Source organism: Balaenoptera ricei, chromosome 21 (genome assembly GCF_028023285.1).
Source record: "Balaenoptera ricei isolate mBalRic1 chromosome 21, mBalRic1.hap2, whole genome shotgun sequence".
NCBI classification, from domain to species: domain Eukaryota; kingdom Metazoa; phylum Chordata; class Mammalia; order Artiodactyla; family Balaenopteridae; genus Balaenoptera; species Balaenoptera ricei.
The window spans coordinates 14,715,547-14,731,019 of record NC_082659.1 but is presented as its reverse complement, the minus strand read 5'-3'; the positions used below and the strand labels follow the sequence as shown (position 1 = coordinate 14,731,019).

Below are 15,473 nucleotides of genomic sequence, written 5' to 3'. Positions count from 1 at the left end.
CAGGAGTAATTTGATTTGCCTTTTTCACACTTTGTTAGGGAAATTCTAAGATGAGACTCATTTATCATAGTAGATTATTATGAAAACACTGCCCTACACCATCCTTGATTTAAGCATTATTTACTAAATTCTAAATTATTATCTGTATTATCTTTAATACAGGTGTTAAAATATATGCATGAGCAGGGTTTTTTTTTAAGTGAGTGGTAGAGCCAAATCTTTGTTATCTCTAAAATAGTACTTTATTTTCCAGTAGAAAATGTTTGTAAGGTATGAGTCTAGACCACTGTACTTCTATTTTTTAAAGTATTTTTGTTAATATATATAATAATAGATTCTTATTTGCAAAACTCTGAAGCCCGATAAAGTAAAGCTACCATGGAATCTATTCAGTTGTTTTCTATGAAAAAACAGTCTTGGATAGTCTACCTTAATGTTAGTTTAAGATGTATATCAGTCAGGTTCCCTTCTAAGAAGTCTGGGCTGATTAGGTAAGGAGTTGGATGGTTCCTGGAAATTGATATAAAATAGCCTGAATGGTTCTGAAAGAGCAGGGTGGATAGAAGGGGCACATTTAGCAGTAATTATGGACCAGATCGCTCCTGACTAGAGACCCTTAGGAACGGGGCCCCAGGCCGCTCACATGTCTAGAAATCCCTCATGTTTGCCAACAATGAAATTCAAACTGATATTTTCTCTTGGAAGTTTCTATAGCTAATGTTTGGGGATAGTTTAGAAAATTCTCAAAATGATTTGGTCTGCTTAGTGAAGGTAACTAAGCGTTAGGGATATTACCTGGAGTTACGGACCTGCGGCCATGCAGAAGGGGTATAGATACAGTGACCGTCCTCATGTCCGCTCCCTAACTGGTTCCACTACCATGGAAAATGGAGCAGAGGATGGAAAGGAGAAATCATCTCTCAGAGGCAAGGCTCTCGGCTCATTTTTGTTTTGTCCACTCTGTGATAAAGGACAACACGAATTCCAGCCCCAATGTACTTTTTAATTTCCAGACATCTATTAGTTGGCAATAATCTTCTCTTCTTACAACCAGAATTATGTCTGAAAATGATCTATCATACATTTATATGGTTAAATATAAAGTCTCATTTTGGATTAATGAAAGTTAGCTTCACAGAATATAATTATCTGATGGAAAAGAAGAAATTATGGTCATTCGAGATCTGAGACTATCAAACTGAGTCTAAGGGTTTCGATCACTATAAAGGAAAACAACGGTAGGTAAGGGGGGAAAGAGGAGCAAAAGATAAAGGACCCTAGAGGGTTGCCTTCAACTGATCATTGCTCCTGGGGCTTCTCTGTTCCATTTTCTGTATTAATGTCAGGTCAGGACACATGCTCTGAAGGAAAATAAGGCAGGGCTAGAGGACAGAGGGAGGGGAGAGATGCTGTTTAAACAGAAGGATCGGGGGGGGGGGGAAGGCTTTTTGCAGAGGTGACATTTGAGCAGAGATCAGATTGTAATGAAATAAGGAAGATGCTGCCGCGAAGCCTTCCCTCCAGTGGACGAGCACTTCCGTCGTAAACAATAAAGATGAAACCATATGCAATATATTTTAACTACATTTATACTCATTTATATTTTATTTTATTATATTTTAAATAGACTGCCTGAATTTGAGCATGAAAACTAGTAAAAGAAAATTGGCTTAAGACAGCCACTGACATTCCTCAAAGAGGTTCATGACTAAAGTGCTTTTTTAAAAAGGTATAAGCAAGTCAGCACGACTAGAACAATCTGAACACTAGTCAACCTGTCATATTGCACCAAAGATGACTTTGCTATCTTCTAAAGGAGGGAGTAATGTCTATTAGTGACTAGGACTTTGATGGAATTAATAATAGAATGAGACAAAAAAATATCAAGACATAAAGTTACATACTCCTAGATAAAAGGGCATATTCCTAGATAATATACTTTCATATATTAAGTAGTGTGTGAATACACGCACTAAGCATGTGTGTGTCTGTGTATAATTAATAAAAGGATGAATTATAAACACATATTAGATTCTTCTGAGCAAAGCCTAAAGAACCTTTATTGGAATGCTTCCGATAATGAAGAAGGTTGCTGAGTTTGAGTTGTATTCTCTTTACAGCACAAAGTGTTCAAAATTAAGTTGTTTATTTGTTTGCATTTCTCTCAGGTAGTCTAACATCTCAGACTGTCAGACAGATACATAACAATACTTCTTCTATTTTTCAAGTGATAAATGGTGTACTGAGGCTTTGAATGCTCCAGCCGGTGTTGTAGCCCTGGTGAAGTCACATCAAGACGTCACTTGGAATCTCTTTCTGAAAGTCAAAGTTGTCCTCTGAAAAGATTTTGGTGGAAATTGTGAACCTGAAACACCAAGCAAAATTCTCATTAAAATGTTACAAATCCCAGGTCTCAAAAGGATCAAGTTAAACGTTCCATGCAGATGATATTTTTTAAAACGAAAAAAGAAAACTTAATGTCACTTGTACACAAATCAGGAAATAGTCATCTGGAAAAACTGCCATTTTGGGTGCTGAGAAGAAAGAGGGGTGCACCCCCTCCACTGGGCCTCGGTCCTGGCCGTGAGTTCCGCCAGAGAACTCTGTCAGCTACCTTAAGAAGTCCTTTCTACTGTTGGTCCCTCAGCTTCTCCTTTCTTTTTTCTTTTTTTTTTTCTGCTACAGAAATAATATTGATAAGTTAATAGCCCCTGCACTTTTCGACCTGGAAGCAAAGGTAAGCAAGAGACCACAAGCCTGCTTGTCAGAGAAGAAGAAAATAAATCTTTAGAAATACAGGAACATCTCTCTTATGTACCCTCAATCACTTCTATAGACATGAAAAAGGCCTCCAACCAGCAATAATGATAGTTGTCACAAAGTTATTGATAAGAGAATACAGTGACTTAGTATTTGGTGAAAAATTAAGAGTGCAGATTTTAAGCAAATTCAGAGCCCAGTTTCCTCTCCTAACCTCTCCTCCTGTGCGCCCAAAAAGTATTCAGCATCTCCACTTAGCACGCTGCGGTCAACATCTCCGAAACTGAATTCATCAAAACTCCTTAGCACCACTGTCTACTGGCCATCCGCAGAATCATACTTATCAACCCTCACTGTTCTGTCTCTCACATGCCATGGCTGCCTTTTAGAGAAAGAACTATTGTCATTGAAAATGACAGCGAATACTCCTGGGGAATGCACAAGGCAAAAAGCAACAAAAAGACACAGCAGCTTAGAGCTATGAGCATAGGAAAAAAATCTCAAAAAAATAAAGAAATTTTGACATCACTATGCTATAGAACTATAGAAGGGCTGACATAAACAGTGATAAACCTGAGTTGTCCCAGTGCTTGAGTTATACTAGATTTATTTTAAAGTTATAATATATTAAGTATTTCCCTTAAAACAGCAAATTATCCTCTACATTTGAGATTATCTATAACACAAATGATTCATAATTTTTGAGCAAACAGTGTATGCTTGGCATCTAGCTAGGTCCTTTCCATACATTTTTCCAATAATTGTTTTCTCCATCTAGTCTGTTATAAAAGAACTGAGGCCTGGAGCAGTTGAGGCTCTCCTAAAGTGCTCAGCTAGTAGGTGCTCGAGTCAGGATGGAAACGAGGCATTTGATTCCAGAGTGGCACACCTCAGGACGATGCTACATTGCCTCCTTGAACAAAAATGTTGGTAACGGTTTTGAAAATTAAAACATCATAGGCCTGAATTCAGTCTAGAAACTTCATTCTTTAAATGGCATACTACCTGAGAATAAGTATTTATCTGTAAAACTCTACATCATAAAATAACTAGAAGATTTGTATTAATTTCGCGAAGCATTTTTATAATGAGATCTTCAAAGAGAATCTAAGAATAGAGTTTCATTCAGAAGAAAAGCATGGAAACTCTACAGCAGAGAGAGGCATTGATTTCTCATAAGACTCATAAGACAGCATTTTCTTTTTTATGAGGGTGAGGCTCTAAATTATTAGGAACCTTTGGGCATTTTCTCCTTTAAGATTGTGCAAATTAATAAAAGGAAACCTCAGCCAAAGCTGGGGTCGGAAGGCCAGCAGTGGGAGCTCTCATGCCCTGCCCACCACTCACCCTCAATTACCCCACCGGGAAGACATCAGTAACTGACTGACCCCAACAGGAAGAGACCACCTTGGCCTCCCAAGCAGGAAGCGCGGCTGCACGCCTGCCCCAGCAGGAGGAAGGAAGACTTCCTTCTTGCCCAGCAACAAGCCCGACCAACGGAAAACTCGGCAGCTCAGCCAGAGACAAGCTATCATCACTTGAACTTCTACTTTCCTCCAATGAACTTTCCTTTTTTCCTTGCTGATGACCTCCTTTCCTTGTTCTGCCTTCCTTTTATAAAAGCCTTCCATGCCCTGCAACTCCTCAGAATATCTCTCTGTTTGCCACATGAGATGCTGCCCAACTGATTCACGAATCATTTACCAAAACCACTTCGACCTTCAGATGTACTCAGTTACTTTTTGTTTTTTTAACCAACAGCAGAGAAGTGCTTGTCTTTGCAGTTTTGCTCTTTATGGAGATTCCTGAGATACAGCCATAGATGACAAACTCTTGGTCAAAACTGTCCTCTCAAGGTCGATAATCTCCAATTTCTCTTGCCAAAACTTGCAACTTCACGTATTACATCATTTTATTTGTATATGGAGAACACCGACCTGTCAAAAAACCTTGACCTGTCCATGTGTGACCAGCAAATTCCCTCAGTGTCAAGGAACCTTTCCGAGGCGTATCTGACTGTTAGAAGAAAAATAAAATGAGGGATGAGTTTTATTGTTTCAAATATTTTTAAAAATGAAAGTCATGGTTAACAGAGAACCGACCCGAAATGTATGGGTTGTGCTGGGCTTGAAAACTGTTCCGTGGCCAGAGATCTTTCTTGAAGGGGTGATCGTTCTACACAGACAGGTACTGCGCTCAACACATGGTTTTGTGGATGCCTTCCTCTGAACTAAATGAAGGATGATATGCTCTTGTTTAAAATAAATGCAATCCTTAAAAAGACAAAAGAAAATCTATATATGCTTCAATCAGTCGCTCGTTTACCATTAATTCACTCGCTTATTTGAAAACTTTTATTTAGATATTGCTAAGTATAAGGTCCACTAAACACACATATCAATTTAATTATGTAATTGTAGTTTTTAACCCGGTAAAGTGGTAGGGCCTTAATAAGTAAATATGGATTAAAAACCTTAACCGCATAAAATTCTTAATATTAAACTATGATAGAAATGTTATTCTGCGTTTCTGAAGCATCTGACTTTTTTTTAATGTGATATTTGACTGCTTTTAGGATTCCACTCTAAGCCACAATATTCTAAAGTTAAATATTAAAGCTTTGCAACTCTTGCCTTCTGAGAATGAGTTTTACTGTTATATTCAAGGAGGCAGAAGGAATGCGAGAGAAAGCCCTGCCTCAGCTGGTTTTTCTCTCTCTAGGCTTTATGTTCTCACACTTGGGGATCTTCTGTGTTTTATAAAATAGACACAAGTTACTTGTATTGGAGTGAAGTGAGCAGTCATTATAAATCCGGGGCAAATCTGGTTAGGCTTTCTACCAGCAGCATACCTTCCCCAGACTTTCTGTGGTTGCTTGGCTGAGTTGAGCTTGGGTGAAGAAGACATTGCGCCTACATTCCAGTGAACATGGCAAAGATTAACTGTAAAAATGAGAGCTAAGAAAAATGGCAGGGTATGTTACTGTGTTCTTAATCTATGCCAGGCAATATTTAACGTCTATAAATTCATTTAATCCTTATAAAAATTCTTTGAGGTAGGAATCATTATTGCCCTTTTTATAAGTGAGAAAATTCAGGCTCAGGGAGATTAATTGGAAGCAAATCATATAAAGAGTTTGTGTGGCAGGATTCAAACACAGATCTGCCTGTCCCCTGACGTAATCTTCATGCTATTTTCTTCACTACACCATCCTGACCATCAGATATTGCCTTGACACCTGGACTTTCTGATTTAGTTCGGGCTGTGTTTTTATTTCACAAAATATTGAATTAATCCTCCCACCTCCTATAAATTCTCACAAGCCAGTTACTTTCAAGAAACACATCATGGAGACATTTTATGCTACCGTGTTCATGTGGAAGTGTCCAAATTATGTTTGTTTGTTTTCCAACAAGCAATGTAAATGGTGCACTTAAATATTAAGAAATCTGTCTTACAGAAACAGGGCGCGATCCGGGAACTGCCATATTCTGCTCCCCAGTTTCTGAGCCTATTGGTGGCAACCTGCTCCTTGAGGTCTGAACTGGTGGGGAGGCCGTGCGGTCCATGCCAGTTTGCCTGTAAACACAACAACATGACCTGAGTACCCAGGTACAGAGACGGACGGACCTTACCGCGAAGCTATTAATCACAACCTTCCTCCCAAAGGAAACGCCAAGTAGGATGAGCTGAGCTTCTGGAAGATGGGCAGGGGACTGAGTCCCAGCCGCAGTCACCTCTGTGTTTAGTAAAGACTGTGAGCCTGTATTTACTGAGTGCTCAGCTATGCTAGCCCCTGCGCAGAACACGGAAGTTTTTGAAGATCTAGTTCCTCTCCTTAAGAAGATTACAAAGTATTGAAAACAAATCAAGTAATTAGATTACAATGCAATGCAGTTGATATAATATAGTGCTACAGTGTCTGGTTCTCAATGCAAGCACTGTAGAAATTTAGGGAATAGAGCAATCAATGAAGGATAAAATTAATTCTCAATGTGCAGGGCCTAGATGAGGAAAACCACAAAAATTTATGTAAGGTCATAAAAGGCAAAATATGTTTTCTGATGGGAAAACTACGTTTTGTGAAAATGTCAATTATTCCTACCTTTTTAATAGATTTAATGCTATGAGGTCCAATGTGATATTTTTTTTAAAATTTGACAACCAGATTGTAAGATTTATTTGTCAACATGGGTGAGTAATTTCAACAAAGGAAGAGTAATGATGATAAAAGACCTTCCCTACCACATATTAACACTGAAAAATTAAATTGTCTAATTTGTGCACAAGAATAGAGATGGATATTCTAGAAACAGATTCTAATTCATTTATTTATTAATAATTAATTCATGAAAATTAAAATATGACAATTTTTGACTCATCAAGCTTTAAAATATACATACTAACTAAAGTTTACAGGCTGCAAGGAAAAAGTCTTGTGGATTGCTAGTGGGTCTATAAGTTGGTAGAACCATTCTTAGAAGAACTTGGGAAAAATATTTCAAGAGCCTTAAAAATATCCATAACCTTTGACCTGGTAGCTTTACTTCTAGGACTCACCACTGGGAAACAGTTTAAAGACATCCTTACTAAAATTTATGTAAGCTAATGTTCACTGTACAATAGAATAGTGAAAATATAGAAGAAATGAAAATTTTCAGTAATAGGGCAACACAGTAAATTATTATATACCCACATAATTATATTTTAGTCATTAAAATCATGCTTTCAAAAATATCTGATAACATGGAAAATATGAATAATGTTAAGTGAAGACTATATGAAAAGGAGCTACATTATAAAATAGTAAGATAATGTTAGTATTAGAAAAACGATAATGGAAAGAAAAGAAGAAATTTAATCATAGACAAAACTAGTAGTAAATTTATCAACAGTTGTCATTTTTATATTTCTATGTGTTGAGCATACAGGGGATCTTTGATTTCTACTTATATTTTTGGTACTGTCCTAATGGTCCCCGGTGAACTCGTAGTACTTTGATAATTAGAAAAAAATGGTATTTTAATCAAAAGGAAAGACAGAGCATGAACAAAATCACAGAAGTAAGGCTATGCATAGCTGGTATGTTTGTGGGTCAGAGAGGAGATAATGCTGACCAGAAGCAAGGTGAGTGATGAGAAGTAACGGAAAGCAGGTGCCATAATCAAAGATGTGATGTTGCCCCCAAAGGGCAAATGTTGGCTCTTGGTGGGACAACAAAAATCTTATTCTTTTTATGTGTAAAACACAGATATTAAAAATAGTACAGGGACTTCCCTGGTGGCACAGTGGTTAAGAATCTGCCTGCCAATGCAGGGGACTCAGGTTCGAGCCCTGGTCCGGGAAGATCCCACATGCCGTGGAGCAGCTAAGCCCATGCGCCACAACTACTGAGCCTGTGCTCTAGAGCCCGCGAGCCACAACTACTGAAGCCCGCACGCCTAGAGCCTGTGCTCCTCAACAAGAGAAGCTACCGCAATGAGAAGCCTGTGCAATGCGAAGAAGAGTAGCCCCTGCTTGCCGCAACTAGAGAAAGCCTGAGCGCAGCGACAAAGACCCAACACAGCCTAAATAAATAAATAAAATAAATTTATTAAAAAAAAAAAAAATAGTACAAAACTCTACACTATATTAAAATTTCACAGGTGGGGGAGGAATTAGGAAAGATACTCTAAAAGGGCTTCTTGGCATGGCAATAATTTTTAAAACGTTGAAAAACATGGATCTACAAATAGGGAGAGGCCAGGACAAGACAGGAAGGGAATGTACAGCTGGAGGTGTCTGAATTTATTTCAATAAAAAATAGAAAAGGATTTTGATGAAAGCCTGACAGTGGAGCCCGGGTGGGCTGGGAGGAAGAGGAGAGAGCCAGTAATGTGCTATTGACACGGCAGAGGATGACGAAGAGGGTCCCAGGTGGCCAAAGTGACATGGAGGAGGGAGTGAGATCTCGAAAGAATTAACAGAGCAGACTCAAATAAAGCTGGAAAGCGCACTTCCGACTAGTGAAAGAAACGCTGACTTATCATAAAGCTGTAAGGGGTGCTGTGGAATGCATCTCGAAGGAGTCCAGTCCCTCGTTAAGCATTGGCAGCTGCTTACACATCCCCCCCCCGCACGGGGACCTAGATGCGGTCCCTGTAATAACTGCCTCCCGTGCTGCAGGAAGCCTGGTGGCCCGGTGGTCCAGGGGCTGGTCTCCAAAGCCAGGCAGCACTGTGGGGGAGTCCCAGCTCTGCCTCTCCCTCGTGGGATGATCTTTGGCCAGTTATTCAACTTCTTTCAGCCTCTGTTTCCTCATCTTAGATTTGGGATAATGTGAGTACCAACTCAAAGGTTTGTGGTAGGTCACAAATAAGACAATAAATGTGATTCATTTAGCTAGTGCTGGGAACATGAAAGCAGTCAACAAACACTGGCTGTTGTTAACATAAGTACTGCCTCACACTTGAGTGAGTGAGAAAACTGGAAAGCTCCTTCGTAATTCTACAATAAAGGAAGAGACAAATTCCTTTCTAATAAGGCAATGATTTGATGTTGATCCCTAAGGTCAAAAGCTTTTCTGAAATTCCCTACACAGAATGAAACTCGCCCTTCAAGATAAATAAAAACTAATGGGTATATGTCCCTTTTATTTTAACAGCATCTTATGTACATCAGTTTTTACACCTCACAATGAAAGTATTAATTATGTATATATAAAAGCATTAGCTAATGATTTGTTTTACAGACTCAGCCATTGAAACCCATCTAAGACCCTCTCCATCAAGAGTTTCATTGCGCTTAGCTGCCTGTGCTGTAGATATATGACTTGACTTTACATTCTAGTATCTAGCTAAGCATACTACTGGAGCAAATTCATGTTAAATATCCAAATAATGAACTACTTAGAAAACTGTCCACATAAGATTTGACAGGGGATGCTTTGTCCGGAATAAACCATAGACCCTAACTGACAAGCATCTCTGTCCTCCGTGACCTTTGTTTTACCACCAGAGAAACAAGACTTACAGTTTTGTTCCCCTAAGAACTTCATCACTGTACACACTGGGGATTTTTACTCTCTGTGATTCTGAGGTAAGAGAAGGCAGCCTCGTGTATGCCAGTGTTTTCTTTGCAGAAGTCTGTAGCCCGCGAGCATCCAAGATCCGTGCCAGCCGGTGGGGGGCCGAGGAAAGAGCACCGGCCCCTACACCCAGTGATTTGTCCTCTTGCTCACCCCTGGGGGAGGGAAGTCAAGTTCATTACTCAGATGTAAGCTCTACGCATTTGCCCATTACTAGACATTGTCTAGAACACGGCCCGGCACACAGAACTTAGTCCTATTTGTTGAATGAATGGACAGACCAGCATTTCCAGTTCAATTTTAGTTTCAGTGAAGGATCATCGACAGGGGGAAAAGATCTCATTGTTTTAGGTCTCTCATTGTTTGTAATCAAACCATATAGCCCACAAGATTAAGAATTCACAGCTACAGTCCCCTTTTCTTATCGGCCCTGACCTAGCAGGAATTGTTTTGTGGTTGTCATTAGAACAGGGTGTTTTCACTCTTACACATTTCTGTATGTGCTCAGACACACCTGGAGCATGGGATTAAATGCAATTCTTATCATCTCGTCCTTTGTGGTCTTTAGTGGTTGAGTGTGTCCAGCGCAGGGAAGAGGCTGGGTGATTATTTTTTATACGTACTGTGTTCTATCTGCAGAATAGGTAGGTCTCTGCTGAAGTGGTTTTGCTTGAATTGTCATCACACCATTCAAGTCACTATAAAAATTATTGGAGAAGCGGTGAATCTGAGGAAAGTGAAAACAATAAAAATTAAACAGCATCCAGAGCCATTGCAATTACTGATGCCTGTCAGGAACCCGCAGGAAACAAAGGGCAGCCTCAAACTGGCTAATTTGAGGTGCATTTAATAAAGGGACTATACTTTCTAAAGACATGTGAAGAGAAATGAGTAAGGAATGACCAATTCCCCAAGGCTTGTTAACAGTAGGGACACATTACCACACCTAGGCTCGGAGCAGCAAGAAGTGAGGGAGAGGTTTCTGCAATCTGGACAGGGTAGCTGATGGAGAAATGCCACCAACCCACTGTGACCCGGTAGAAGGGCCAGGAGGAAACAAGCCAGGCCTCATTCTCCTCCATGCTCTGAGCTCCCAAAAGCTGCAGGGCAGGGAACCCTCTGTTCATTCGCTGTATGTTCACCTTCACCAGGGTGAAGAGGGCAGACAGAGAGTCTGGAGAAGCAAAGAAAAGGTGTCCCAGCTCCCACTGGTCAGCTTGCCTGGCACCTCTCCTCCGACCCAACCCTTCACAGCTCACCCCAGTGAGCTTCCCGGACCAGCTCCAGAGCCTGGGAAAACCTGAGACCAGAGTCTGAAAGGCTTGCATTTGAATCCCAGTTCTCAGTGGCCCCTGCTTGGTCATCTTGGAAAGATTTTTAACTTCCTAATCTTTACTCTGGGGATAATGATTCCTACTTCATAGAGTTATTAGGAGAATTCAATTTGATAACCTTGGTGAAAGCATGAAGTAAGGGCTAAATAATTATTAATTTCCAATTCCATCCCGTAATATGACCAACTAGGATTTAAAATAATATATAGCTTCAGGCAAACAGGATTTCTGAAACTAGAATTATAGTTCGAGAAAAATGTGGCAACCCTAATCACATTTTCCTCATATTGAATATATATAAAAGTAAATGTTAGAGGAATAAATTAAGACCTATTGTGATAATCACTAAAATGCTTTGACTCTTTCAAAATAAACTCTACTAGTATTTTATTTTTACTTTAAACTTTGTTGCCCATTCATTTTCCTTTAACTTTTATCCAAATGCAAACAACAAAATAGCCGTAAAAAGCATTTTGAAAAACCATAAAAAACTGTAAACACAACGAAATATCTATTAAAAAAAATCCTTAGATTTTAAAATCTCCGTATTTCTCAAGTGTATTTATATTGCCTGATAGTTAAAGTTCTCCTCTATGTTGTCATCAACTGTTCCTTTATATGCGATTCATACTTCATATTTTAATATGAAAAGTGGGCAATACTGTTGAGTCTGTCAGAGCACTTTAAAGAGACCAAAAAAGTTCATTAAACTGGTAGCAATTCCAAAAGTTTCTTTTGAACAGCACGAACAAAGACTAATTGTAAAGCCCTTAAACTGGAGGGTAAAACAATCCTATTAGATATTTCTGTTTTAATCCACTGCTCCGTGAACCTCGGGCCCTATTGCTCCTATGCTGGGTGCATATTTTTGTCTCTGCCTTGTCACCCTCTCTTTTCTTTTTCAGCTTAATAAATCTTGCCTGTCATTTAGGATTTAGTTCATGTATTACTCTACTTTATGAAGGGTATGCTATTTTCCCTCTGAACCCCACAGCATTTATAAGCTAAAAGACATCTAATTACAATATATAATATAATAAAATATATGATCTATAATTAGCATCTGATTATAATAATCAAAGCTAACACTTAGTCTGCTCTGTGCCACACACTGTACTAAATGTCTTATCTCCTTTAATTCTCACGGCTTCCTATTTCATAGATCCCGTAGATAATGGAACAGGCTTTGAAAGAAAGGGGCAGATTCAAGATCACAGAGTCAACAGCTTGTGACATTGGACTCCAAAGTTGTAGTCTATATCCAAAGCTCAAACTCTCATCCACTCTAAACATATCTTCTAGGTTGCCTCTTTGTAGGGGTGTGTGTGTGTGTGTGTGTGTGTGTGTGTGTGTGTGTGTGTGTGTGTGTGTGTGTGTGTGTGTGTGTGTAGTATTGTTTGGTATGGCTTGACTCCCTCCAACTAACTTGTACGGACCAGGAATCCTGTCTTATCTTTTTTCTGCTTCCCCACAGCAGACGGGCTGTGCAAACATAAAGTCCAAACTCCTTCGCACTCCTGAAGGTCTCCCATAAGCAAGCTCATCCTTTCCAGCCTCACCTTCCGCTAGATCTGTTTTTTTCTTTTTAATTATTTTATTTATTTATGTTTGGCTGCATTGGGTGTTTGTTGCTGCGCACAGGCTTTCTCTAGTTGCGGCAAGCGGGGCTACTCTTCGTTGCGGTGCACGGGCTTCTCATTGTGGTGGCTTCTCTTGTTGCGGAGCACGGGCTCTAGGAGCACGGGCTTCAGTAGTTGTGGCGCACGAGCTTAGTTGCTCTGTGGTGTGTGGCATCTTCCCGGACCAGGGCTCGAACCTGTGTCCCCTGCATTGGCAGGTGGATTCTTAACCACAGCGCCACCAGGGAAGCCCCTCCACTAGATCTTTGAATAGGGACACAATTCACGAAAAATTTATTGAGTTCCCAGTATATGCCTGTGTTAGGAGCTCTCACATATTTATATGACTTTATCCTCACAACAATCCCTTGCACAACATATTATTACCCTCGTTCTATAGATAAAGAAACTGAAGTTTAGAAAAGTTAAACAACATGTCCAAGATAATTCCCCTCATAGGTCTCTTGATTCCAAACGCCCTGGTCTTGCCACAGTGGCTCTGCTTGTCCCAGCATCCCATCCTCTAAGCCTCAGTCCAATCACTGCTCCCCTCCCTCACTCCTCCATGTGGGTCTGAATTGACCCACTCAGAATTCCTATCCAGGAAAGCCTACTCATTTCTTCATGTTTCTGTTCAAATTTCACCTCCAACCAAAAAGATAAAGCCTCACTCCAGGCAGAATAAATCATTTTCTCCCTGCTTCTCCTACAACTCTTTTTTGCACAATGCTCACAGAAGACTTTGCATCTGACCTGTATCATACTCTTCACTTTACTAGGTCAGGGAATATGCTGTGTTCATCTCTACATCTCCTTAAAACACCTAATACAGTTCACTTAATACAAACTCAATTAATGTTGAATGAACCTAACGTATACTCATTGATCGAGTCTTTTATCACTTTGGTGGGAGGACAGGAGAACATCTGTAACCTTCAAATTGGCTAGAACTATTGGGGGAAAGCATTTTTTTTCTTTAAAAATACGGAAACAGCTCTACAGTTCAAAGCAGGTGGAAAGTCTCAAATCTGAGTGTCCCTACTCTATCAGAGAATCTGGCGATTCTATTCAACTCCATGAAATAATTATTTTTAAATTTTAGTCTTATTGGCCAACAGACCCAAATATCTTGATAATAGAATTTAATAGAATGGCACTCTTGACAAACTGAGGCCAGAGATATAAAGATTGAAGGAAAGAGAGAGAGAGTGGAAAAGCATCTACCTGAGGTGGGTTAAGATGAGAAGCCAGGATTACACTTCGAGTTTCAGAACTTCTGGACGGGGGAACACTGGACACATCAGCATTAATACAGGAAATGACCAGAGGTGGAGATTTATTCTCAGCTACTTTCAATTTTTCTTTCTGTTTTTTTCCTTCTGTGCCAAAGAAAAATCAATATTATTAAGAAAAATACTATCAAATACATGTACTTAAAATCCCCTGTTCAAAGAGAATATTTGTTCTTGAGATACCATGAGTCTGCTGTGGCTACTGAACCTTCCTGTAGAGAGGACAGACCCCACAGAGCAATGGGCTGACGCTTTTCCAAGAGCATCTAATGAAATGACTATCATTTCAGTGGTATGTAGAAAAATCGGGATTATACACTGGGGCAAGAAGGATTCTTGGTATTTTATGATATCCCAATTAATCCCTTTGATTGGAAAAAGTAACATTTAATTAAGTAAATTTAATTAAGTAAAATTTAATTATTAATATTTAATGATTATTTCCCTATTATACAAATTGGTTAATACTAGTCACTATTGTCCACCACTGACATTTCCATAATTTGTTTCTGCTCAGTTTCAAGTAGTTTAGAGAACATTTTATACAGGTAAATGAAGTGATTAATAAATTAGCTTTGTTTACATTTTATTTTATAAATAATGTCATCTATAATTAAAAAACGATATCCCATTATTAGAGATTAGTTAGGTAATTTTTTAAACCAGAACTTAAAGAGTGACTTGTAGCTTCTTTCTTGTGTATTTCTGTGTTTTTTTCAGAAATGCCTCTATCTTATTTTTATAGCTCAAAGAACGAGAATGTCCTTTTTGAAGTGATTAAAGCTCACTTGTGAATAAAGGCAGAAAACCCAACTTCCCTTCTCACCCCAGTCAGGTCCTAGATTTGGCCAAACTGGTGGGGCAGAAAGCTGAGGACAGGAGTTATTTTTTCTTTTCATTAGGTCAACTTCTACCAATTAGGTACCTGTGAGTGTAATTTCCCAGTTTTTTCTAATCAGCTTTTCCAGTATTTCCACCACAGCTGTCCAGACGTGATCAAACACTTCTGCAGCCACCGCGTCTCTGACACAGTCATGCGGGGATACAGGAGGAAGTCCGTGCTTATGCCACGTCCTGTGATGATGAGCTGGGTTTTGTTCAAGACAGTCCTCGTCACTAAGGACAAACCCATTCTCATTACTAAAGTATCAAAGGTTGAAGTTCAAATAATGCCACCTATCTATCCAACATGCACACATATATATACATCGTACATATATAAATAAACCCAACATTCTTTGTTAAACAGCACTTTGCTATGTTTTAATGTAACAGCTTTCAATCAGGAGGCAAATGTTTATTAGGCAATACTGATAGCTTTTGTCTAAGAACCAAATAGGCATTTAGTGTAGAGACTGGACTTTCCCCTTTGCCCCCCTGGGTGGCCGGGTATAGGGCACCT

General features: G+C 39.3%; 1 protein-coding gene across 1 annotated transcript in view; it reads right to left on the bottom strand.

Moving 5' to 3' along the window:
• Nucleotides 1-2,129: 2,129 nt before the first annotated feature.
• FAM149A (family with sequence similarity 149 member A) overlaps nucleotides 2,130-15,473 on the bottom strand; it is a 38,114-nt gene continuing 24,770 nt past the window's right edge. The window contains 9 exon segments of the mRNA XM_059909355.1: nucleotides 2,130-2,365; nucleotides 4,698-4,776; nucleotides 4,863-4,888; nucleotides 4,891-4,990; nucleotides 6,219-6,339; nucleotides 9,772-9,981; nucleotides 10,450-10,553; nucleotides 14,004-14,158; nucleotides 14,997-15,187. Coding sequence (XP_059765338.1) covers nucleotides 2,292-2,365; nucleotides 4,698-4,776; nucleotides 4,863-4,888; nucleotides 4,891-4,990; nucleotides 6,219-6,339; nucleotides 9,772-9,981; nucleotides 10,450-10,553; nucleotides 14,004-14,158; nucleotides 14,997-15,187 — 1,060 coding nt within the window. The 3' untranslated portion in view covers nucleotides 2,130-2,291.